This window comes from Thalassophryne amazonica, chromosome 6 (genome assembly GCF_902500255.1).
Source record: "Thalassophryne amazonica chromosome 6, fThaAma1.1, whole genome shotgun sequence".
In the NCBI taxonomy this organism is placed as follows: Eukaryota; Metazoa; Chordata; class Actinopteri; order Batrachoidiformes; family Batrachoididae; genus Thalassophryne; species Thalassophryne amazonica.
This window is the reverse complement of record NC_047108.1, coordinates 49488758-49515666: the sequence shown is the minus strand read 5'-3', so window position 1 is coordinate 49515666 and position 26909 is coordinate 49488758. Positions and strand designations below refer to the sequence as shown.

At 41.1% G+C, this 26909-nt stretch overlaps 1 protein-coding gene across 3 annotated transcripts in view; it reads right to left on the bottom strand.

Annotated features, from left to right (window-relative positions):
* The window catches only part of lamb2 (laminin, beta 2 (laminin S)), a 182666-nt gene extending 162131 nt beyond the window's left edge, over nucleotides 1-20535 (bottom strand). Inside the window, exons 1-2 of one of the 3 annotated variants that reach the window (XM_034172157.1) lie at nucleotides 20269-20535; nucleotides 19917-19978 (exon numbers count right to left, since the gene is read on the bottom strand). In XM_034172157.1, the coding sequence (XP_034028048.1) occupies nucleotides 19917-19947 (31 nt within the window). In that variant the 5' untranslated portion in view covers nucleotides 19948-19978; nucleotides 20269-20535. Of the gene's footprint in view, nucleotides 1-19916; nucleotides 19979-20208 lie in introns of all 3 variants that reach the window. The other 2 variants (XM_034172156.1, XM_034172155.1) reach the window with 2 other exon arrangements.
* Nucleotides 20536-26909: the final 6374 nt, after the last annotated feature.

Genomic DNA, 26909 nt, shown 5'->3' with positions numbered 1-26909 from the left:
CATTGATTGCACGCAAATCCCAATCAGTGCACCCCTGGGAGAGCACGAGGGCGATTATGTCAATCGCAAATCTTTTCACAGTATCAATGTGCAGGTATAGCCGTTCTATTCGGCCTATTTCATATACCCATTATCGTGTAGTCCACTCTAAGCCCACCTTCTTTTCACTTATTTCAGCCACATAAGGGTTGCTTTGGTTTGGGTGATTTTTCTAAATATTCTAATATACAATTACTATAATTACATATTTCACATTCTTTTTCTCCCCACATGGGGCTGTCCTGTTGGATAACCTTCATGCCAAAGTAATATATATGTAACTATGTTAACAGAATGACCATTAATGGCTTTAAATCCTTAGATAGGTAGCCTATTTTGGAAACATTAAATTAACCTAACATCTATTAGTGGGCCTATGCCCACTTCTGAATCGTGTTGCATCTGGGCATAATTAATGAAAGAAGGTTATTATTTTTCACATATCAGACATTCCACAGGTTAATCATCTGTAACAGATTTGGAGAACAATTGAATTGTACTTATGCATTTACCCGATCAGCAATACGTTGCCAACAAGCCTGTCTTGCTTTATTGGCAGACGATGTGTTCGATTTCCCCCTTAACGTTAATTTAAATTCCTCGTAGCTCCGCATAATAATCGTGCATTCTTCTTCGGTAAAGTAAAGTGACCGCGCCATCATTGAAAAATGGTGACGTGCGCTGCAACCTGCCCCTTTTATGTGAACGTGCACAAACTCCAATTAGGTTAATACAGGTTCAACAAATCAACATCTTAATCAGCGTCGTAGTACCGATTAACACCACTTGAGAACACCAGGTTTTGTCAACCCCGTTTAAGAAGTTATCCCTGGGTTACATCTGAGTAAGTTAACCCCGCTTCGTAGTATATGCCCCAGGTCTCCCTTGAAAAAGAGATCTCGAAGTCAATGGGACTAACCTGGTTAAATAAAGTTTAAATAAAAAATAAATAACATGACAATTTATGTAGGCATTTAAATAAAATTTATACGAGCAGTATTAAGCAGCTAAATGTATCAATACTGTGATACGTATGGAGAACTGGATGTCCAATGATAATTATCATATCATGTGTTGAGAAACGATATAGAACCTTAATCTGGGGACATGAACCTATTTAATATTTGCATCAAGATTGATGAAAATATGTTCAGTTGTTTTTTTGGTATTTTATTTACACACCAACACACACAGGAATGATTACAATAACCTGCTTGTGCTGCAACGCCCAGGATAATAATTCTCACTCTCAACCCATTCTAGACAGCAGTGGAGCATTTCAGGTCAGGTCTATTTCTGCTCAGGTACCTTCTGCATTGGGATGCTCTCCATCTTTGTCTTTGTGAAAATATATTCACGAGCCCTATGCAGGCCTCACTCATCCTGTGTGCACCATCAGACACACCAGCACTAAGGGTGTCTTTATTTGTGGATTCAGCTGGACTGTTTTAGGAGGGCCGTAAACAGAGCAGCACGACCTCCAGCACCTATAAGCTGGAGGGCAACAGGGACCCAAAAAAAGAAGCATTAGCTATCTTGTCTCTGAGGGAGACACAGCAGTTGATACATCATCCTCCCATCTATTGAGTTCAGGTTACTGTTTTGCGATCTTTTCTTTATGTGATACAGAGTTAATCTTAGAAAACTCTGCATGAGCAATCGGAAAGAAAACATCCTTTTCCCAACAGCACTTGAAAAAGCAGGAAATTGTTCTCAGGCAATCTAATCAACTTTACCCTGCAGTGGCCAAAAATGCTGGGCTAAAAGTCAAACTTCTGATGTAGAATTCTTGAAAAATGCTTTATCTCACAGTGTTTATATTTACACATATCCATAGCTTAAATACAATCACATTCATCGCTTTTACAAGCTGGCAACATTATGTTCTATGCAAGGTGTGGACCTGTGCACAAGGAATAATTCGCAGTTCAGTGACCTCATCAGCTGATAAAAGAAAACTATTTGTGCAGCTTACTGAACTGGTACAGAATAATATGAGAATGTTGTTTTGTGTTTTACATACATTTATTTTATTTTTAAAAACTAAGGTATATGTAAAGTGATATTCATCAACAAATTAGTTTTTCATTGTGTCAAAGTGGCAATTGCTTTATGTTATAAACAAATTAAAGAAAAAATAAACTATTACCAGTTGCAGGGATGATGGTCATTACCATGGAGTAAATGTTAAATTTATCAAATGAAATCTGATTAAATGATCTATGAATTTATTTCAGACATTTTCTGAAAAGCTCAAAATGAACACATACTCCAGGTTCTAATTTAATGAGAATTCATGAAAATATACATAACTTATCAACACATAATGTATAAATAATTCATCCCTTGTCATTTCCAGCTTTTTGAGTTATATTTACACTATCACATTTGCAGGAAAAACACAATCGTTGTAATAAATTAATATAAACATATATACTACATTTTATGCTGTGTATACACATAGGGAGGATGCGTTATGAATGCCATATTTGCATCATTCTTGGCACATTCATGACATTTTTAATGTGACTTCATGCATAGGTTTCTTAATAGTGTGTGATTTTCATGGAGCATGTTTTTGTCTGTCAAACAAATCTCCCACGAATGTCACGCACCACCCTCATTTCGCCTCATGTCCTGGAGGTCACAAATGAGTGTGTTGATCCGTCTTGATTAGTGGTGATCCTTAATAGAGCGTGACAGCGTTCTTTTCTGACGTGCGCACAATTAAACCCTGCTGCACCATATTCAGTTTCATTGCTGCAGTATGCTGAAGGACAGTGACACCAAGTCAGCTAAAAGTTTCGTTGCAATTCTCCTCAGCGTGCTCCTGCAGGTGTTCCACCTGCTGCTGCTGCTGTGCCTGATGTTTAGAAAACAAGCGAGACAAGAGCAGCGTGGAGCCACACAACTGGCTCTCTCCGTCTCCTCCTCCTCTCTGCGCCACTCCATGGCACAGAGCCCAACTAAGCATGTAGTCACAAAGTTCTGCTGTGGATTTTGAGGAGCAAACTTGAGCAATCTTAATTGTTCAGTAACTGAAGTATGAATATGGATGTGTGTGTGGAGACAATTCGCCTCATTCACAATGTGACAGAACGCAACGATGCGCTGTTGCGAGCAATAGTGCGGAACAGCGCACAACAGCACTGAACATTATTCTTGACCATGCATAATGGTTCCTGATGATTCTCCAGCAACACATGCGTGGTAACAGGTTGCAGCAGTTCCTGAGGACACCTGACGCCTCTGCCCTGAATCATCACATTTGCGATCAGCAGCCAAGAATGTATGCTTCATGGCATTCGTGACTTGTCGTTGTTATGTGTAAACGCAGCATTGCATTTGGTTAAATCCATTTTACATGTGGTTGATGTGATTGTGAAAGCGAGACAAAACCTGAAACAGCTCATGTTAGTCACAATGACATATGTCACAGACAGCCATAGCTGCTTTTTCTTACCCTGAGAGACATGCCACTTGATCTAACCTGCTCTCTGTGAAACTCACTGACATAATCTGTGTATGAAAAGTGTTGCCATTTTCAAAACATTAATAGACACTGGGAGCACTGCTAGCAGCAGGTTCTTTCCATTTATCTGAGTTGAAACCATGTTGCAGCAATTTCATGTTAAGTCAAGTCTGGGAGCATCGCTGTATCCACACTATAGAACTGCCGTGGGTCCTAGATGGTAACCAGCCTGCGTAGAGTTGCATTGTGCTGCGCATCTAGCAAGAATAGCTGCATAAGTTGCGCACAGGGAAAAAAACAAAAAAACATTGCACGCAGGGGGGAGAAGCTTGACTCCATGATGCTTTTTTACAGACTGCCTGGACATGCAGATGGATTTGATACATTGGAAAAAGTCAGCATACATTATTTCCAGGAGTTAATGGACTTCATTTAACGTGCCACAATCGTGAGAGAACTTAAGGAGGTGACAGCGCCGCGGAACTGCAACCGGCCATCGATCTGCGATCTGTCCATGAGGAGTGGACAGTGGACATATCCTCTCACTAGCAAGTGGTCCTTGAGCAGGAGTTAATGGACTTTATTTAATGTGTCACAATGGTGAGGAAAACCTGAAATGGTGAAAGAAAGCCGCAGCCAGTGATTGCGCGCACGATCTGTCCATGAAGAGTGGACAGAGGACATGTCCTCTCACTGGTGATCTGTCCATGAGGAGTGGACGGTGTTCATGTCCTCTCGCTGGTGATCCGTTCGTGAGGAGTTAGTGGATGTGGAAGCTTGGCCGGCCCGACCTCTTCTTCTGTGGTTTTGAAGCTTAACTGCCAGCAAAGTCCAGCGGGATGAATAAAATCTAGCAATGCAGGTATGTACTCATGAAAAACCGTGGCATAGGGTTGTGTACAACTGCAGAGGCATGGTGTACAGTAGCGCAGTGTTGTGTAGTTTTACATACAGTAGCGGAGTGTTGTGTAGACTTGCATGGAACACTGCGTCCATGCTCTATGCGAAAGTCTGCGAATAAAATTAAACATGTTTAATATTTTGGAAAAACGTTATGTTTACTGAAAAAAATTAAACATGTTTTTTTGCATCCATTTCGCGGACCCCTTTGTGTCCCTCAGCATATTGTCTCACAGAGCTGCATAAACTCAGTGTAGCTCAGCGTAGTCGAAACGCCACCTTGCGCAACTCTACTTTGGTGGTAAAGGTTACTTAGAATTTTTGATAACAGATGGTACTTTAGTATGGTAATCCTTCCTGAGTCACAGCAGTATTAGAGTTATCAGCTGTTGAAGTTAACTTTCCCTTTTAAGACCCTGGTACATATACTGGCTTAGGCTCATGTTGTGTTTGGTATCATTTTAAAGGGGACACCCTAAACTTGTCATTCAAGTCCTTTTATGACAGGTTCAGTGGCCACTGGAGCTCTTCAAACTTGTAATCACACACATTTTCCCACAATTTTTGCCTCAATCATATATTTTGTTTTAGACCTGTGACATTAAGGTACATCAGAATCACAGAACACAAATATTGGAATAATCACAGGACTCCAAGGATTCAGGGAGTGTATAATATATCCATAAACCTTTTTCTTAGACATGAATGCAGGGCCAGGCATGGGCATAGCTGCCATAATATGAGGTAATTTAAAATCATTAGTTGGGACACATTTACCTACCATCAATGCTCCAGCAACACAAATGTCTACTGTCAATGAGGTACATAACCAGTCTCTGAGAATCATGCAACACATAAGCCTGAAAAAGACTGTCCCTGAGAGATCAGATTTTAAGGTTGTTACTAACCTATAAAACTATTCACAGTCTAGCACCTCCCTACTTAGCTGACCTACTTAAACCCTACGTACCAGCCCGGGCTCTGCGTTCTCAGGGCGCAGGACTACTTTGTGTCCCTAGGGTGAATAAAAAGTCTGCGGGTCACAGAGCTTTCTCTTATTGTGCCCCTGTTCTGTGGAATGATCTCCCTGCATCAATAAAACAGTCAGATTCTGTAGAGACGTTCAAGTCCAGACTTAAGACGCACTTATTTTCCATTTCGTATGGCTAGCATACTGGCATAGTATGTTACTATGCTTTCTACCCTTTTAAATGAATTTATTAGTAAAGAGAGCAGGCCACGGCCTCAACTTTATCTAACGTCCTGGACCTTAATACTGCTTCTGTTTTTTTGTTGCTAAATGCTGATAAATTATACTGTATTTGTTGTCTTTCTGCTACCTGATTCTGTTTTTTTCTCTCTGTTTAAGGTGCGGCTCCATCCAGAGATGGGAGTGAGTGTTTTCTTCTGCAGGCCTTCTGTCTTGAGCAAAAGCATGGACTCCCAAATTCTTCTGTATAATTTCCTGTACTGTTAACTGTGTCATTAGCATGGCTCAGGCAAAGGGTCACCCCTTTGTGTCTGGTCTGCTTCAGGTTTCTTCCACAAATCATCAGAGGGAGTTTTTCCTTACCACTATCACCTGTGTGCTTGCTCTAGGGGTTGGCAAGGTTAGACCTTACTGTGTGAAGTGTCTTGAGGCAACTTTGTTGTGATTTGGTGCTATATAAATGAAAATGAAAATTTGACCAAGTCCTTTATGCAAAGGCCATTGAGATCACATGGAAACACAAAGACAAGTTCCAACATATAACTGTCAGGGTCTGGGTATTCCACACATCTGCACATTGCTGGGAATAACAGCAACGCATTTTCAAGATGCTGCAGAAGGGTCTGTTGCTGGTGTTATGAATGGCCACAAGTACCACAGGCAGTGCTATTACACAAGTTTCTGTATGAGGCGCTCATGTGGATAACATGGAATGGTTTCTCGTCTTGGTTGGAAGCGTCTCACCTGAATGACAAGGTTCACCTGGATGAGACGCTGAGGGCAACTGACAACCTTGGGAAAAAGATCTCACAAGCTGCTTTGAAGGAGGTCCTTGAGAACCGCTCATGTACATGCATTATGCAACTTTTTGAAGTCTACTGGGAGTTTCTCAGTTATGGAAATGGCAGTCTCACAGCCTTTTAGAATCTTATTTGGACATTGGACTTGGACTTGTTGGGGCTCATTTAAGCATCCAAAGAGGGAGACTGGACGCTGCACCTGGCAAGCGTTCAAGCAATGATCTCTTGGTGCTTATCTCATGACCAGGGATCTCTTAAGAGCTCCTGATATAGGTGAAGAGGCCTACCAGTATTCAAACAAACACAGTTAGAAGAGGACCCACCACCTTTACAATTCCATGACAAAATGACCAAAACAAAAAAAGTCTGAAAACATTCTCTAATATCAGCATAAAAAGAACTCTTAGACAGAAAGCTCAGGAGGTGCTTCTAAAGGCAGATAGAAATCTGTTCAGCCACATGATCCTTGTGGCTGAAAGCAGGAAGGCGAATATGAGGGATGTGCCTGCTCACCCACTATGCCCGTTGCCATGGGCACTTGCAAATCCTGGTGCATCCTTACAAAAAACAAGACTGCACTCACCAGAGAGCTTGGAAAAAAATGTGCCTCCTGCAGAACACATCCAACCTCACCGACCTGCATCATTGATGGGATAAATCTGGTCCACAAACTGAATGGTAACAAAATCTTTGCACAGGTGGCAGAGTCAGCCTTGACTCAGGTTGTCCAGGAAGGAGCACAAATTGAGAGGACTGATGTTGTTTTTTATTTCTACTGCCAGACACTGATTAAAGATGTTGAACAACTAAACCAGGGTGCAGACAAAATACTCCAGGACAAGAACCTTGTAGAGGGACACATGTTAGGTAGTGGCTAAAATTCTTTTGTAGTCCCTCCAACAAGACCAGTCCCATTAAATTTCTAGTAAAAGAGTGGAAAAGCCCACAATACCAAGAAATGGTGCATAGTAAGGTCTTGTACATGACCTGTGAGGAAACCTGATACAAGTTGACCAAAGATAAGTGTGAGGAAGTAGCAGAGTTCCACAACATGCATGAAAAAGCTGACACGTTTGTTCCTCGGGCTCAAAGGCAGTTGTCATCACAGCTGAGGACACTGATGTCATGGTGCTTTGTCTTGGCTTCCAGAAATACATCACCTGTCCCAGCTACCAGAAATGTGAGACACAGAACCGCACACAGAAAACTGTTAAGCTGAGTTAGACACAGCATCTGTGACATCCTAATTGTCTTACACGCCTTCACAGGCTGGTTGAGGGAAGCTGAATGCCTTGAAGATGGCCAGTAAGGGCACAAGCTGCAAGTGTGTGTATTCATGTAAGTTGCCAAGCTGTATGTGTCTGTCAAATGGACTGACCTGCACAGACATGTGCAGATTATACAATTGTGGCAACCAAATTCTACTGAATCATCCAGAATCAGACTTTGAACTCACGGGGTCAGATGATGAAGATGGTGATGGTATTATTGTAGTGTAATAGTAATAGTAGTAGAAGTATACCTGAATGCACAGTGTGGTGATTCGGGCCTTGGTTACCCTTGTTAACATCAACGTAGCGCACACAGAGCTTTATACTAGTAACATTAAAGTGCGTATCACTAGTAAATAAAATGTGAAATGAGCTAACTATTCTAAATAAATAATAAATTATGAAAATACTGATGTATTTCATTTTATTTTTGGTGCTATATGCCCAGAGAAATTAAGCCATAAACATGGAGAAATAAGTATGGTTTCACCTGCCTCTGACAAACGCTCAGAAATCTCCAGCTGTGAGGAATATGAATTTTCATGACATCATCTCAGATCACACCCTGAAAATGAATGGGGGAAAATGTAATTTTTTACAGTGGGAAATCAGTGTTTTTATGCACTTTGACGGGAAAAGCACCTGCGGTACTCAGCGGGGTCACGCTTACGGTCGCGCTGAATGGGATATCTTCTAGTCAACCTGAGGCAAAACCTAGAAATCCCATTTTTAAAAAGTTTCAGCGTACAAAAATGTTCCAAACTCTAAATCAAGCAAAGTTAGTCTGGGATCCCAAATCCAAACCTAAGGGACTCCTATGTGGACACCTAAACATCAGAAGTCTCTGTAACAAATGGGAACAACTGGAACACATCTTGTTGGAGTCAAACCTTGACTGTTTAGCTGTATCTGAGTCATGTTTAAAAAAGTCATCTCCTGAAGCCCTTGTATCTATGCCAGGTTACAATGTCTTTAGGAGAGACAGGTTGATCGGGAAAGGAGGAGGGGTATTACTTTATGTAAAGAATAATCTTACATGCAAGGAGATTACTTGGTCTGACACATTCAATGTTGAAATCACTCTTTCTAAAGAAATGTCCTTCTCTCTGATTTGCCTCTATCGTCCACCCTTTGCTAAGGTGGACTTCTAAGACCAGTTAAAACTCTTGCTAAACTCGCACGACTCTAATAAAGAGATAATAATTGTACAACCCCTGGCAATAATTATGGAATCACCGGCCTCGGAGGATGTTCATTCAGTTGTTTAATTTTGTAGAAAAAAAGCAGATCACAGACATGAGACAAAACTAAAGTCATTTCAAATGGCAACTTTCTGGCTTTAAGAGACACTATAAGAAATCAGGAAAAAAAATTGTGGCAGTTAGTAACGGTTACTTTTTTAGACCAAGCAGAGGGAAAAATATGGAATCACGAAAAACAAAAGAACGCTCCAACACATCACTAGTATTTTGTTGCACCACCTCTGGCTTTTATAACAGCTTGCAGTCTCTGGGGCATGGACTTTATGAGTGACAAACAGTACTCTTCATCAATCTGGCTCCAACTTTCTCTGATTGCTGTTGCCAGATCAGCTTTGCAGGTTGGAGCCTTGTCATGGACCATTTTCTTCAACTTCCACCAAAGATTTTCAATTGGATTAAGATCCGGACTATTTGCAGGCCATGACATTGACCCTATGTGTCTTTTTGCAAGGAATGTTTTCACAGTTTTTGCTCTATGGCAAGATGCATTATCATCTTGAAAAATGATTTCATCATCCCCAAACATCCTTTCAATTGATGGGATAAGAAAAGTGTCCAAAATATCAACGTAAACTTGTGCATTTATTGATGATGTAATGACAGCCATCTCCCCAGTGCCTTTACCTGACATGCAGCCCCATATCATCAATGACTGTGGAAATTTACATGTTCTCTTCAGACAGTCATCTTTATAAATCTCATTGGAACGGCACCAAACAAAAGTTCCATCATCACCTTGCCCAATGCAGATTCGAGATTCATCACTGAATATGACTTTCATCCAGTCATCCACAGTCCACGATTGCTTTTCCTTAGCCCATTGTAACCTTGTTAATTCTGTTTAGGTGTTAATGATGGCTTTCGTTTAGCTTTTCTGTATGTAAATCCCATTTCCTTTAGGCGGTTTCTTACAGTTCGGTCACAGACGTTGACTCCAGTTTCCTCCCATTCATTCCTCATTTGTTTTGTTGTGCATTTTCGATTTTTGAGACATATTGCTTTAAGTTTTCTGTCTTGACGCTTTGATGTCTTCCTTGGTCTACCAGTATGTTTGCCTTTAACAACCTTCCCATGTTGTTTGTATTTGGTCCAGAGTTTAGACACAGCTGACTGTGAACAACCAACATCTTTTGCAACATTGCGTGATGATTTACCCTCTTTTAAGAGTTTTATAATCCTCTCCTTTGTTTCAATTGACATCTCTCGTGTTGGAGCCATGATTCATGTCAGTCCACTTGGTGCAACAGCTTTCCAAGGTGTGATCACTCCTTTTTAGATGCAGACTAACAAGCAGATCTGATTTGATGCAGGTGTTAGTTTTGGGGATGAAAATTTACAGGGTGATTCCATAATTTATTCCTCAGAATTGAGTGAGTCCATATTTTTTTTCCCTCTGCTTGGTCTAAAAAAGTAACCATTACTGACTGCCACAATTTTTTTTCCTGATTTCTTATAGTGTTTCTTAAAGCCAGAAAGTTGCCATTTGAAATAATTTTAGTTTTGTGTCATGTCTGTGATCTGCTTTTTTTCTACAAAATTAAACAACTGAATGAACGTCCTCCGAGGCCGGTGATTCCATAATTTTTGCCAGGGGTTGTAAATACCATTGAAGGGGCCAAAGGGGATGGCAGAAAAGTTTGGCAACTATTGAACAAATTGCTAGGGAAAGATAAACAGGGGCACACTGTACGTGAACTGAAAAATAATGATATCCTGGTTAAGGACCCTACAGTACTGGCCCAAATGTTTAATGAATACTTCCTAAACAGTGCGAAAGCTATAACAAAGCTTTTTGCCCCCTCCAATACTCCATTTTTCAATTATTTCTAAAATAATTGAAAAATGGGTCTCCAAATTACTGATCGAACATTTGAATAGAGGACCTAATCTACTTCATCCACTGCAATTTGGCTTCCGTCCCCATCACTCCACTGAGTCAGCAATTTGCGTGTTTTTAGAAAAGGTTAAGTATATGTTGGACAGTAACTTGTATGTGGGTGCTGTGTTTCTTGACCTTAGAAAGGCATTTTACACAGTAGATCACCAAATACTTCTGAAAAAACTTACATATTTCAACTTTTCATCTTAATCAATACAATGGTTTGAATCTTATATAACAAATAGAGTACAATGTGTCCCCGTAAATGGTTCTAAATCCCCATTTCTTAACAACCCAGTCGATGTCCCACAAGGATCAATCGTTGGACCTCTGCTGTTCTCGCTGTACATAAATGATTTACCAAGTGTGTGCAAATATTTCAATGCACAAACGTACACGGATGATGTGGTCATTTTTACTTATGGAAATAATGTGAAGGACATCACCTCAAAACTCACGGATGTGTTACACAACATACAACACTGGTTAAATGACACTTGCCTGCAGTTGAATACAAAAAACAGTATGTATGATGTTTAGTAAACGTCCCACTGACATTAGAAGGTCCAATGTGTTTTTTGACAGGAAGGAGTTGGAGCTGGTATCTCAATTTAAATATCTTGGAGTTATCCTGGACTCAAACCTGTCCTTCAAAAAACATATTAAAAAAGTCAAAAATACCGTAAATTTTAATTTACTAAATTTTAAACATATACATCCCTCTCTAACAACTAATTCAGCCAAAACGTATCTCTTTTGCATGGTTTTCTCACATATTGACTACTGTTTCACTAACTGGACATTTGCAGCCACCTCGGTATTAAAATCCATAGAGCAGCTGTATGAGGTAGGCTGAAAAGTTCTAAGGCTCACCAAGGAGAAATGCCATTTCAATAAAACTTGGCATGCATTAAGTTCAACTCTTCTGCTGACTAACTGTGTTTTTTTCTTCCAGGTTGTGACGTAGTTTGTTGTTCATAGCCAAGTTTGAAAGTTTGTGGTAGAGGGAAATGGCAAAAATGGACAAAATCTGGCATCGCGGTGTGATTAAGTACCTGCATAAGAAGGGGTTAAAGCCCAAGGGCATTCATGCGGATATAGTTGCTACATTAGGGGATGAAGCTCCCTCCATATCTACAGTGCAGAAGTGGGCAGCTGAATTTAAGAGGGGCAGAGAGAGCCTTGAAGAAGACCCAAGATCTGGGCGGCCTGCAACAGCCACAACCCAGAAAAACATTGACCTTGTTCATGAAATGGTGATGGACAACAGACGATCGACGATTAATCAGCTAGCAGATGCTGTGGGAATATCCCGTGAGAGAACTGAACACATTCTGCATGAAGAACTTGGAATGTCAAAGGTGTCAACTCGGTGGGTGCCACGTCTCCTGTCCCCTGATCAGAAAAGCACCAGGCTAGTCATGTCGAAGGCAAACGGCGCAATTTGAAGAGGATCCAGCCAATTACATGGAACGTTTTCTTACCCAGGATGAGTGTTGGGTTCACCACTTTGAACCAGAGACAAAAAAACAATCCATGCAGTGGAAACACCCAAGGTCACCACCTCCAAAGAAGGCCAAGGTCGTTTCGTCTGCGGGGAAGGTCATGGTTTCAGTTTTCTGGGATGCCAAGGGCATTGTGTTCGTGGACTATCTTGAAAAGGGACAAACCATAAATGGACAGTACTATTCTAACCTACTGAGACAGTTATGCGAGGCTGTCAAAAAGAAGCGACCAGGAAAGCTGACGAAAGGGATGCTGTTCCATCAAGACAATGCCCCAGCTCACAAGTCAACAGTGGCCATGGCCACTATCCACGAGTGTGGATTCAAACTGGTAGATCACCCACCATACTCCCCTCACTTGGCACCCTCGGACTTTCATCTGTTCCCAAACCTGAAAAAAACTTGGCTGGGAAGCACTATTGGAGAAATGATGAGGTGATGGCTGCCGTTGAGGACTATTTTGACTCTCAAGATGAAAGCTTCTATGCCAAGGGAATCGAAGCACTCAAGCACCGCTGGAAGAAGTGTGTGGAGTTACAGGGAGACTATGTAGAAAAATAACCCTGAATTTGTTCAATTCGACAACTGCATCATAGTCAGCCTTAGAACTTTTCAGCCTTCCCTCGTATAATAGAGCAGTTAAGATATATGATAGACAATCTAATTCTTATCATCACTGTAAGGTTCTGGAAAAGCATAAGTTTCTAGACTTGGAAAATCTGAAGGTATTCAAATATGCCTGCTTCATATATAAATGATTACATGGACCAGCACCAACCCCTGTTAAAGAATTCATCCACATAAAGAGATTCACAGGGTATGGTACAAGAGCTGACACAAGAGGCGACTGTGAGATACTCATAGAAGGACCGCCTTTGGTCATAACGTATAATCCATAAAAGGTGGGCAAGCTTGGAACAACCTCCCAGTCACAATCAGGGAGAGCACCACTTTCAGAACCTTCAAATGACAGCTGAAAGCTTGGTTACTGGCAAATCAGACATGCAACCATCTGTAGCCTAACTGTGGAGGCACCACTCGATTTCTTTTTTCACTCTCTCATTTTTTTCAGTTATATATACATATTGCCCTTGTGTACTTTATGTTAATAAATGGTTTAGTAGTCTTTACACAATAAACTTGTGTTGGACACCCTGTGCAATATATTACACTTGTGCATGTGCAAATGAGTGTATTGGGCAATGTGCAGTACAACCCAGTACTGTAATACTCAGATCAACCAGGCACTGAGCACTTTGGACGTAGCACTTGTCACTTTAATGCAGTACTTTTGCACCTCTATCACCCATCTTCATAAAACTCTTTTGGTTCCTCCACCTGTCGGCTGCTTATTAACGATAAATTGTTGCCACTTTGAATTTGTAAATATTTGTATGTATATTCGGTTTTAATTGTTTTCTGTCATGATTGATTTGTTTTGGTATGCTGTGTGTTCTTAGTCTGTTTCTATGTTACTGGGACTATGGATGGAAATTAGCATCCTGCTACAATCCAGCATATTTACATGTAACTTTCATTAATATGCATTGTCCCATTTCAAATAAACGTGACTTGACTTAACAGTCGCATGGGTAGTATTGCTTATTAGGTGGACAGATTTCCAAAGATAATATTTTGAGGAGGAAAGTGAGAGGTTTTTTAGAGTGCATCTTATACAAATAGCAGAAGTGAAGCCCAGCACAGCGTGAGAATGGTCATCTGGCCAGGACAAAATTCTTAACAAAGTGTGCTTCCTCTCCCAAAAGCGTGGAACCGACCATGTTTGTGGTTTGTGCCACAACATTGTGTTGTGGCGTTGTGTTGCACCATGCTAAGCTAAGCTGCTACATGGCAGGACACCAGCCAGTCTCACTGAGGAAACTGCTTCTGTGATCATGGAGTCGGACAGAAAGTCAACGACGAGTGGCCACTTTTAACAGGACAGCCGTGTTGTAATCCAGCTCCCAGCCCTTTGAATTACTCGGTAAGCTGAGCTAAAATAATGGCTAAGCTAAGTGTTAGCCCCGGTATCACTGACACCGGATCCAAAGTCTGTAGGAGGCTGACGAAGGTACATTGTTTTTCTGTGGACAAAAGACAGCGCTGTTCAATGCAACAGTAATTCTACAAGGCTCTGTGTGCGAACACAACAGGAGTAAAATCAGAGGCACCACTTTCATGGTATGTAATCATTATTATTCAGTCTAATGGAGACGTATGTGAAGATGTTGCTTTGTTGGGTTTTCTTTTCTGAATACACCACTGGTTGCAAAGAGGTGGAGACGGGCATTTGTTGATCGCAAAATACAAGAATTTGATTTGAAAGCCAAATTAAAGCCATATTACATTTGGAGACAAAAACATCCCAGATTGACTGTGTGCACTGGAATAAGTCATGAAGTGGATACAGGTGGAGTGACCTTCAGGCAGCTAATATTCAGTACCTTAGGTTAATTTGATGAGGTGATTTTTACAGCTAAAACTAGTTCTGAATCTGTGTGCATTTTTCAGATGCTGTGTGGTTAATTTTTTTTTTATCAGCTACATCAGGACTTGCTCAAGTTAAAGAGCTGGAAGTAATGATTCATGATCTGATATATAATTTTTTTTAACAGCTAGTGTTGATTGGAGTGTGAAATGCCCTTTAATGATAATATATATTAATGATAATATACCACTGTCACATCTGTGCTTGCTCAAGGGGGGTTCATAAAGTTTGGCCTTACTTGTGTGAATGGTAAACTGGTAAATGGACTGCATTTACATAGCACCTTTTCATCTATATCAGAAGCTCAAAGCACTTTACAGTGATGCCTCACATTCACCCATTCACACAGACACACTCACACACTGATGTTAGGGTGCTGCCATGCAAGGCGCTCACTACAGGTTGGGAGCAACTTGGGGATGAAGGACCTTGCCCAGTGGTCCTTAATAGTGATTGTCCAGCCAGACCGGGGTTTGAACTATATACAGTCTATATACACATTAATACAATCTATGTACATACACAATAGCAAAAACATTTAAAACACATTCTATATTAATCAACCATTAAAAACACTATATCACCTGAGTCTACATGGAAACCATTCGGAAGATTCAGACGGCTTCGGTGGCTTTTCGAGTGAGTATCTGAGAAATTGTTTAACAGCTGCGCATGTCACAACTTGACCTGTGAGACTTCCAACACAGACGTGCTTTTTGTTGTGCGCAATTGCGGCTCCGTCCCGACGCGCGAATTCCTCCGCACGTCTTTCATTACAAAATCTCCTGTAACAGTGTAATGTGCGGCAAAAGTGCTGATGTCCACCTCTTCTGCAATTTCTCTGGTAGTCAGACGACATCCCGGATCAACACAGCCTTCACTTTGGAAATGATCTGGTCGTTTCAGCCTGTCGATGGCCACTCTGAGCGCGGCGAGCCCTCCACCACTGTGGGCCGTCTTTAATCTGGTTGTAATGCTCCTTAATCTGTGTGATGCCCAGAGTATCCTCACCGAAAGCCATCTGAATCTTCCGAATGGTTTCCACCTGGCTGTCTCTCACAGTTTCTGGAAAAATTTGATTCAGCGCTGCTCCAATCGCTCAGCCCTGACAATGAAAATCCGACGAGGGAGGTGGACCAGTGCTCACTCAAAGCCTGCCCACAGGCGAATGACGCAACCGACAGGCGTGAAAAAACTCACGCATGCGCACAAAGGTTCAAGCTTGGCTGATGAAAGCGCACATGATTCAAATCCATATAGTTTTTTAAAAAAATAAAAAGGTAGATAGTTTTCTAACAGACCTTGCATATACAGTAGTGTTCAGAATAATAGCAGTGCTATGTGACTAAAATGATTAATCCAGGTTTTGAGTATATTTCGTATTGTTACATGGGAAACAAGGTAACAGTAGATTCAGCAGACTCTCACAAATCCAACAAGACCAAGCATTCATGATATGCACACTCTTAAGGCTATGAAATTGGGCTATTAGTAAAAAAAAAGTAGAAAAGGGGGTGTTCATAATAATCATAGCATCTGCTGTTGACGCTACAAACTCAAAACTATTATGTTCAAACTGCTTTTTTAGCAATCCTGTAAATCACTAAACTAGTATTTAGTTGTATAACCACAGTTTTTCATGATTTCTTCACATCTGCGAGGCATAAATGTTGTTGGTTTGGAACCAAGATTTTGCTCATTTACTAGTGTGCTTGGGGTCATTGTCTTATTGAAACACCCATTTCAAGGGCATGTCCTCTTCAGCATAAGGCAACATGACCTCTTCAAGTATTTTGACATATCCAAACTGATCCATGATACCTGGTATGCGATATAGAGTCCCAACACCATAGTAGGAGAAACATGCCCATATCATGATGCTTGCACCAACATGCTTCACTGTCTGAACTGTGGCTTGAATTCAGAGTTTGGGGGTCGTCTCACAAACTGTCTGCAGCCCTTGGACCCAAAAAGAACAGTTTTACTCTCATCAGTCCACAAAATATTCCTCCATTTCTCTTTAGGACAGTTGATGTGTTCTTTGGCAAATTGTAACCTCTTCTGCAGTTGTCTTTTATTTAACAGAGGGACCTTGCGGGGGATTCTTGCAAATAAATTAGCTTCACACAGGCGTCTTCTAACTGTCACAGCACTTACAGGTAACTCCAGACTATCTTTGATCATCCTGGAGCTGATCAATGGGTGAGCCTTTGCCATTCTGGTTATTCTTCTATCCATTTTGATGGTTGTTTTCTGTTTTCTTCCACGTGTCTGTTTTTTTTTGTCCATTTTAAAGCATTGGAGATCATTGTAGATGAACAGTCTATAATTTTTTTGCACGTGCGTATAAGTTTTCCCCTCTCCAATCAACTTTTTAATCAAACTACGCTGTTCTTCTGAACAATGTCTTGAACGTCCCATTTTCCTCAGGCTTTCAAAGAGAAAAGGATGTTCAACAGGTGCTGGCTTCATACTTAAATAGGGGACACCTGATTCACACCTGTTTGTTCCACAAAATTGACAAACTCACTGACTGAATGCCACACTACTATTATTGTGAACACCCCCTTTTCTACTTTTTTTTTACTAATGGCCCGATTTCATAGCCTTAAGAGTGTGCATATCATGAATGCTTGGTCTTGTTGGATTTGTGAGAATCTACTGAATCTACTGGTACCTTGTTTCCCATGTAACAATAAGAAATATACTCAAAACCTGGATTAATCTTTTTAGTCACATAGCACTACTATTATTCTGAACACTACTGTATATATACAACCCCTGGCAAAAATTATGGAATCACCGGCCTCGGAGGATGTTCATTCAGTTGTTTAATTTTGTAGAAAAAAAAGCAGATCACAGACATGACACAAAACCAAAGTCATTTCAAATGGCAACTTTCTGGCTTTAAGAAACACTATAAGAAATCAGGAAAAAAAATTGTGGCAGTCAGTAACGGTTACTTTTTTAGACCAAGCAGAGGGAAAAAAATATGGAATCACTCAATTCTGAGGAAAAAATTAAGGAATCATGATAAACAAAAGAACGCTCCAACACATCACTAGTATTTTGTTGCACCATCTCTGGCTTTTATAACAGCTTGCAGTCTCTGACGCATGGACTTAATGAGTGACAAACAGTACTCTTCATCAATCTGGCTCCAACTTTCTCTGATTGCTGTTGCTAGATCAGCTTTGGAGGTTGGAGCCTCATCATGGACCATTTTCTTCAACTTCCACCAAAGATTTTCAATTGGATTAAGATCCGGACTATTTGCAGGCCATGACATTGACCCTATGTGTCTTTTTGCAAGGAATGTTTTCACAGTTTTTGCTCTATGGCAAGATGCATTATCATCTTGAAAAATGATTTCATCATCCCCAAACATCCTTTCAACAGATGGGATAAGAAAAGTGTACAAAATATAAACGTAAACTTGTGCATTTATTGATGATGTAATGACAGCCATCTCCCCAGTGCCTTTACCTGACATGCAGCCCCATATCATCAATGACTGTGGAAATTTACATGTTCTCTTCAGGCAGTCATCTTTATAAATCTCATTGGAACCAAACACCAAACAAAAGCTCCAGCATCATCACCTTGCCCAATGCAGATTCGAGATTCATCACTGAATATGACTTTCATCCACTCATCCACAGTCCACGATTGCTTTTCCTTAGCCCATTGTAACCTTGTTAATTCTGTTTAGGTGTTAATGATGGCTTTCGTTTAGCTTTTCTGTATGTAAATCCCATTTCCTTTAGGCGGTTTCTTACAGTTCGGTCATAGACATTGACTCCAGTTTCCTCCCATTCGTTCCTCATTTGTTTTGTTGTGCATTTTCGATTTTTAGACATATTGCTTTAAGTTTTCTGTCTTGACGCTTTGATGTCTTCCTTGGTCTACCAGTATGTTTGCCTTTAACAACCTTCCCATGTTGTTTGTATTTGGTCCAGAGTTTAGACACAGCTGACTGTGAAAAACCAACTTCTTTTGCAACATTGCGTGATGATTTACCCTCTTTTAAGAGTTTGATAATCCTCTCCTTTGTTTCAATTGATATCTCTCGTGTTGGAGCCATGATTCATGATCACTCCTTTTTAGATGCAGACTAACGAGCAGATCTGATTTGATGCAGGTGTTAGTTTTGGGGATGAAAATTTACAGGGTGATTCCATAATTTATTCCTCAGAACTGAGTGAGTCCATATTTTTTTCCCTCTGCTTGGTCTAAAAAAGTAACCGTTACTGACTGCCACAATTTTTTTTCTTGATTTCTTATAGTGTTTCTTAAAGCCAGAAAGTTGCCATTTGAAATTACTTTAGATTTGTGTCATGTCTGTGATCTGCTTTTTTTCTACAAAATTAAACAACTGAATGAACATCCTCTGAGGATTCCATAATTTTTGCCAGGGGTTGTATATATATATATATATATATATATATACCCAGCATGGCAAATGACCTCTAGGGCTAAGCATAGAGCTGTGGCACAGTAAGATCCTTGTTTGTGAAGTAAAATCCATGAAAAGCATATTGCGCTCTTTAAGAGAAAATATTTGAGATTTTAACAGAGAAATGTTAGCTTTTTGTATAAATGTGGAAAACACACAGTAAGAGTAAGAAGTATAACTGACTGCAATCATATGTAATCTGATATAAAAGAGTAGGTAATGGTAAGAAATGCAAGCAAATACGAATTTTGGCAGTTTTTTATGTAGTCTGATTTCCTCAATTTTGAAATCAAGACAGAAATTCAGGTCTAAAAATTGGTAATGTGAGAGTACCCTTATTTTATTTTCACATTGTTTCTTCAATCTTAAAATCAAAATCACGAAACTTCAGTATGAGTTTTCCAAAACAATATATGGGCATGACCCCCTGACGTACTACCCGGTTTACTGCTCGTATTCTTTTCTATTTGATTTTTCGTGAAACTGATCTCGGCGCTATATATGGTGAAAGAGTGAAAGTGAAGATGAGGGTATGTTAAGCATATTAGGTCTTAACCCTATTCACTGAAGCACTTCTGAGGGTTTGTTGGGGAGCAGAAAACATGAAGTGACTTCAAAGCTCAAGCCGACTCACCGCAGAGGAGGATCAGAGCGCGCGACTTCATCAACCTGCTCCGTTTATCAGCCACAATCACTCTGCACCACAAAAAGAGAGAAGCACAAAAAGACAAGCTTCTTCTTATTTTATTGACAAAAGCAGTTCTCATGTTTCTCTGCGGGGGCACTCTGAGGGCCCGCACAATTTAATCATTTCAATTTCCACAACGCAGCGGGTTACAAAGTTTCACACTGTTAACTCAGCAGGTCCGTTTTAAATAGATATAATACAACAGAATAAAATATAGAAAATAAATCTCTCCTCTCACACTTTGGGCTTAACACTTTGAAAAGTTGGTGACCTGGTTAAAAATCCAGCAGCGACTCACCGGTTTGGTCCCGGACTGAGATGTTCGGTCCTGTTTTTGGTCTCTCCTCCTGCTGCTAGAACTTGCTGCGGAGTTGACGGTGATGAGGACTGAGGACTCCTCCACTCCTGGCTCCTGCTCCTCTCCGCTGGAAAGTCCGAGCCGGACTCCCGGAGCAGAGCAGAGGAGGGACGGAGCACCGAGCAGCGGGGCACGCGGGAGGAGGAGGAGGAGTGCGTTGATGAAGAAACACACCGCCTCCTGCTGGTGAAACTACTGCAACTACCCGGGCGGCCATCTTAGTACACCCAAAAATGAGCTCTGTTGTCTGATTGAGGTAGTGATATCAAAAAGTTGTGTACAAACATATGCTACTTTCATAACACTCGACGTTCGGAGAGTCTGGCCTTTTGAAAAAGATGCTTTGAACGTTACATCGAGCCAGAATTTTCGCTTGGAAACTCGTGAGGAATTGAAAAATGCGAGGAACCTCAGTTGAAGTCACAGCCGGCGGCCCCCTTCGCGACTGCTGAGACAACAGTGTTAGTACTATTGAAAATGCATCTTTAAATAAAATTTTTAACAAGACATTACTGCTATATTCACCCTAGGTTTCAAATCCCACAAAATCTCACAAAACGTCACAGAGTTCGCTGCTCTGTGAGATGTCAGAAACATTGAGAAATGCATTGAGAAATGCAATTTAACCGCTGCACACAGACAACAGCATTAACATCACAACATAAAACTGTATATTGCGCCTAAAACTCATGAATATGTTATCTGGGGTTTTAGACATTGTTATTGTGTTTGTTTCGAGAAGCTCAGGTTTATTTTCAGTGGGAATCGCTTTGAGCCACGATCATTGTTCATGACGTTCTTTGCTCCAGAGTAATATATATATATATATATATATATATATATATATATATATATATATATATATATATATATATATATATATACGTATATAGTATGAAATACGTTTTGCATTTATGAAGTTCCACACAGGTTAAACGTAGCAGACACAGATTATCTGGAATATTTGTTTTAGCAAGTTTTCAGGGTCTCATGCATGCAGCCTCTTATTAACATGATGAAAAGCATAAAAAAATTACATTTTGGTGGGATAACATTCATTTTCAATGGGGGATTTTCAAGATCCCGCTAGACAGCGCCTATGCGCATGTGTGATGACATCACAACTCTATCTGGTTAGGGAGACGCGGTTTCATTCAATAACAAGAACTGTCAAGAAACTTTCTCATGTGTGGTTGGAGTTGTGTGACGGTAGGAATAGCCTTTTGAATGCTTGAATAACGTCAGTCGCACAAAGAAATTAAATAATAGCGAAAAGATGTTCATTGCGCCCAGAATGTTGGTATTTTTTGTCGTTGAACATTCCTAGCTACGAAGTCCAGGTCAGATGGCACTAAGGACACTGAAGCCAAAATGAAACAATAAATCTGGAATGGACTTTCAGAGACATAATTTAACCGTCGTCCAGCTTTGTTCCTGTACGAATCCCGACGACAACTTCAAGTTGTCCGTATTCCGTTTTGCTTTCTGTCTTGATGGTTCCTCATCGTTTGCGTAATTGCCGTACCATCAGCGTTCCGTTTGACTGTCGTCCAACTTCGTCTAACCCAGGGGTGGGCAATCATGTGCCATGAAGAGCCGAAACACTGCAGGTTTTCCTTTCTACCAATCACCTCAGCAGGTGATTTGATTAAAGATCAGGTGTCTCAGCAGGTGATTTCATTGACTAGCAAGTGTTTATGTTCAGGGGAGATGCTCATCAGCAACCCACCTGCTGTGGTGTCTGGTTGCAAAGAAAACCTGCATTGTCTCGGCCCTTGTTGCCCACCCCTGGTAACCTCTCAAGTCCAACGTCTTGCACGAACATTGTACACACACACACAGTGTCCTTCATTAGTGCCGTGTGACCGGGGTTTACATCGATATTCACACCACTGCAGCACTCCGTCTCATTCCTTGTGAGTTAACAACAACGACAATACATTGTGGAATTCGCCTCCAGTGGCCATTTCACTCCCTGGAAATCGGACAACTGAGCAGGTGTTTCTAATGACGTCACTGACTGGAAGTTTCCGTTTTAAGATGGCTGCACATCTGCTTAACAACGAGACTATTTTATTTGTGGAGTGCCAAATCACAACAGTGCTGCCTCAAGGAGCTTCACATCCATGGGAGGTGATGGTGTAGTAGTGGTTAAGCAGTGGGCTTCAGACCAGAGGGTCCTTCATTCAAACTCCAGTCTGGCTGGAAAATCGTTAAGGGCCACTGGGCAAGGTCCTTAATCCCCATGGAAGACTCCATAATTTTAGAGGTGATCCAGATCCGGATTCTGGATCAAGATTTCACTTTATATAGGCTTTGAAGGATTACGTAAAATAAATAAATAAATCAAAATTACTTCACTGATTCTTACCAAATTTGCACCACAGATTGATATTAGGGCATGGAAGACTCCACTGAAATTTGGAGGTGATCTGGATCCAGATTCTGGATAAAGATTCACATTATATAGACTTTTAAGGATTACATATAAAAAAAAAACCCTACCGGATCCAGATCGGTGGACGTCAGAAATCTCTGATTGCTCTTGTTGATCATAATTTTATGTTTTGTCTTTTGTGCAGGCCGCAGCCACCACCAGCTCCACTGGCCCACCTGGCTACTTGAACTTGTAACTCATCCTCAAGTGTCTTCACTAGTGACAGTGAGATGAGGCTTCATGAAGCATTGACGCCTTCCAGCAAACTGATTCACAAAAGGGTTCATTTCCCGAGGCTTTGTGTGGACACGATATTATCTGATGGCAGAAGTGTGCAAAACAGGAAGCTGTGATCTTAACCGTGTAATTTGTGATGCCCTAAATTTTGTGTCAGTAATGACTGTTGGGAAAGACTATAAATAACGAAGAAAAAAAATGTATGACCAATTTGTTTATATCAATATAGTGTATTTTCTAGTGAGTACATTATAATTATACTGTATCACATACTTCTATTATAAACTGTAACCGTTTTTGAATGTGCTACTGTGGTGTGGCATCATTTATGGCAAGAGGGGTTATATTCGTGTGTACTGTCACCTCTGGAAAATGGTGTTTGTTTAAGCAGGCAGATGACAGTGAATGTGTTTTTGTAATGAGCACAATTATGTACAGTACAGGGGAGATTTTATTCATTCTTATTAAGAAACAATAATTTTTTAACTGTGTTTGGGTTTAGGTGATCCTACTGTCTACTCTCAACTGAACAAAACTCTCCTCTATCACAACCACAATCTTTTATAAGTCTTCAGACACACCAGACTGACCATAAACATGACTTTCAATTATGGCTACCAGAGTGCACTGCAGTCTTTTTGAAATGGCATTCCAGTAATGCATGAGAAGATCATACAACTTGTGCTGCAAGACACCCTCCTTATGAGCTGCCAACCAAGGATGATTGCACAGTTTCGGTGGCTACTGGTGGTACTGCCATCCCAGGCGACATCAGCAGCATGAAGCTACCGGAGGGTGTCTGTACAATGTGTCAGCAGGTCTGCAGGGTTGCAGGGATATAATTGCTAAGTTCACTAGGTGGGAGTAGGGGGATTAATTGCTGATATTCTGAGATTTAAACCAGCTCCATCTTGAGGCATGTTCAGTGGCAGACTGTAGATGTTTGGTTGTGACCCGCATGTTGTGGTTGAAGAGGCCTAGCTGAGATATAAGATACATTGTGGACCGGTCTGTAAAGCTGTGGCAGCCATTTTCAACTGGGAGGACGCAACGTGCCCAGCCTTTGTCTTCACAGTCAGCTCGAAGTGATTCATAACAGCTTTTTTTCTGTTCATATGCGTCCTCCATATTCTCCTGCCATGGGACGGTGAGTTCCACGAGGTGCACTCGCTTGCTTGCATCTGACCACATTATGAGGTCAAGGCGCTCATTGGTGTTGATGATGTGGATTGGAAATTTCAGTGCTACGCTGAGGTCAACGGAGGCCTTCCATTCATGAGCACCACAGAGGAGTTTTGAATGCTTTGCTCTCCGAGTGTGCTGAGATAGGTGTGTGCCCCCTTGCAGAAGGCGATTTGTGGTTTGAATTCCTTGACTGGTTCCCTGTTGAAAGTGTCACATTGGGTCCTGATGATGTCTGCCACTTCCTCCAAGACTTGGTTGTGACACCATGTGTACATCTACAGGGAGTGGGTGCAAGCTGATAGCAAATGACAGAGTGTGCCATAAGAATTGCCAGGGGTTCCATTTCCATTAGCATCGTCCACGTGAGCTTCCTGGGTTCTGTGTTGTCCCAGGTTGTCCTGGCACATTGCTTGGCTTGGTTGGCTGTGATGGCTATGCGCTTCTCCTCTCAAAGGATCATATCTGTTCGATTGTCATCTCACATCGGCCTTTGGGTCCATGAGCAGATAGCCATCTATGTGAGGTATTGCCCAAGTCTGCTTGTCCAGTTTCTGTGGCTCCAATGAATTCCTTGGTGTGAAGGCTAGCCTCAGCTTCGTCAACTGTGAACTTAGCGGATCATTTGGTGCCAGTATGGACATCTGGCTGGACCTCATGGATCACTTGATTGGGTGAATCTCTGAGCATCATGTGTTGTTCACCACTTTGAACTCTTAGACGATAGAAGAAACTGGCATCTGGAGTTTGCCAGTGGAGCTATACAGGCCAGTTGTTGAAAAGCAGGGTGGTATGCTTAACCATTTCCTCACGTGCTTGCTGATGCATTGTTGCATAGGTTCGACCCTCGATAAAGAGATCTTGTTGACCTGTAGTGTTCGAAGGTTGCTCTTGTCAATTGCTCCAAGTCCCTGCATAGTTGATTTTTGGGACTTCCATGCCTCTGTGGTGATCCGTAAGTGGGTCTGTGTACAGTCGCCCCAGGGTTTTGACTGGTTGTTCTTTGACTGTTAGAATTTTGTCACCTCCAATATGGAAGCGGATTGTTTTGACCTGGCCATTAAATATGGAGAGGCTGTGACTCTTCTTTGGTTTGGTTTTCATTCTTGCCCAGGAGAAGAGGTCCTCGAGATGCTGGAGCAGTTTCGCGACTGGACGAGTGTGGTAATATCACCCATGTATACCTTCATTGGAGGTAAAACCAGACCTTCCTGAATTATCTCTCCATGCGACTCCTCCCTCGAACTGCATAAGAGAAGTTCCATTGTCATCACGAAGAGGAGTGTCGACATCACGTACCCCATCATAATGCTAATCTCAAGCGCTTGCTATTCAGTGGTATAGTTCTTGGTAGAGAAGTGCATGAAGTGCATGAATTTGTTTCAAATTATATGGCATTTGATGATAAATTCTTGCTTTGTCTCTCTGAGTCCAGCATGCTTGTGTGACAATATTGCACTGCAATGATGATGTCAGCGCTCTTATTCAATGAGCACTCTATGTTCATATTTAGAAATCCATGGCTTGATCACTGCATCCCACAGTTTGCACTTTGTTGATGACTCTGTGTGTCATGAGCTGGGTAGGCGTGACACAGAAGGAGGTTGAACACAAATGCAGACTCAAAATACTGAGGTATACATTAAATGCTTTATATCAGAAATCAGAAATTAGGCTGGGGTTCAGTACACAAAAGGCAGTCTGAGAAGCAGCGGTACAGGCAGGGGTCAGGCAGAGGCGTAGTCAACAACAAGCACAGTTCCAAAATACCAGGAGACACAATACATGGGCTGAGGTAGGAGAAAGGTCAAAAAACAAAGCATGGTCAGAAATAGCAAGGCAAATACAGAGCAAAAAAACAAAGGCTGGAACGTGGACAGGAAATCACAACGAACTAGCAGTGGAGAAAGTGAGGGGCTTAAATAACAGGTGCAGTAATTAGGGGAACAAGGCACAGGTGTCAGGGAAGGTTCTGGAAGGGGTGTGGTCAGATGAGACAGAGGTGAGACAGGAGTCAAGAGAGTGCAGAAAGATAGAGCAGACAGAATTACAATGAAGGTGAGAGAAGCTGATGCAAGATAGTGCAGGAAGCCAAAGCAAAGTGAACAGGACCTGACAAGATGGTGAACCTAACCACAGTGATCAAAATAAAACACCAACACAAAAGATGAACAAAACCCAAGTCCCAATAAACAAGAAATAAAATAAAGAAAACCCGACATGAAGGAACAAAGAATTAAACCATGAAACAAATGTAAGAACTGAAAAGAGCTAAACAAGAAAATAAAGACCAAACCAGAATGGAACTATGTGAAACAATAAACAGATCATTCAACATAATACAAAAGAAAAGCAAACAAGAAATAACACTAATGAATATACAAAGGTAGGAATGAAACTAGACACGTGACGAAAGTAAGATAAACAGGAAATAACTTCAACAGAAAATAAAACCACTGACAAAAGTATTACACACAGGAGCAAGATAATCAGAACCAAAGTATGATGAGACGAGATTAATAACTAAAATAAAACAACCAGATAAAAACAATAGGGGACAAAACATGACGGCCAGACTGGGGCCGAAACCTGACACCGTGTACAGGAGTCAGACCCACAGTAAACACAAAATAAAATGACACTGACTTAAGGTTGGAGTCATTCATGGGGTATTTCTCTGTGTTTTGGCTGCAAACAGTTGAGTTGTAACAAATTCAGGGAAGCT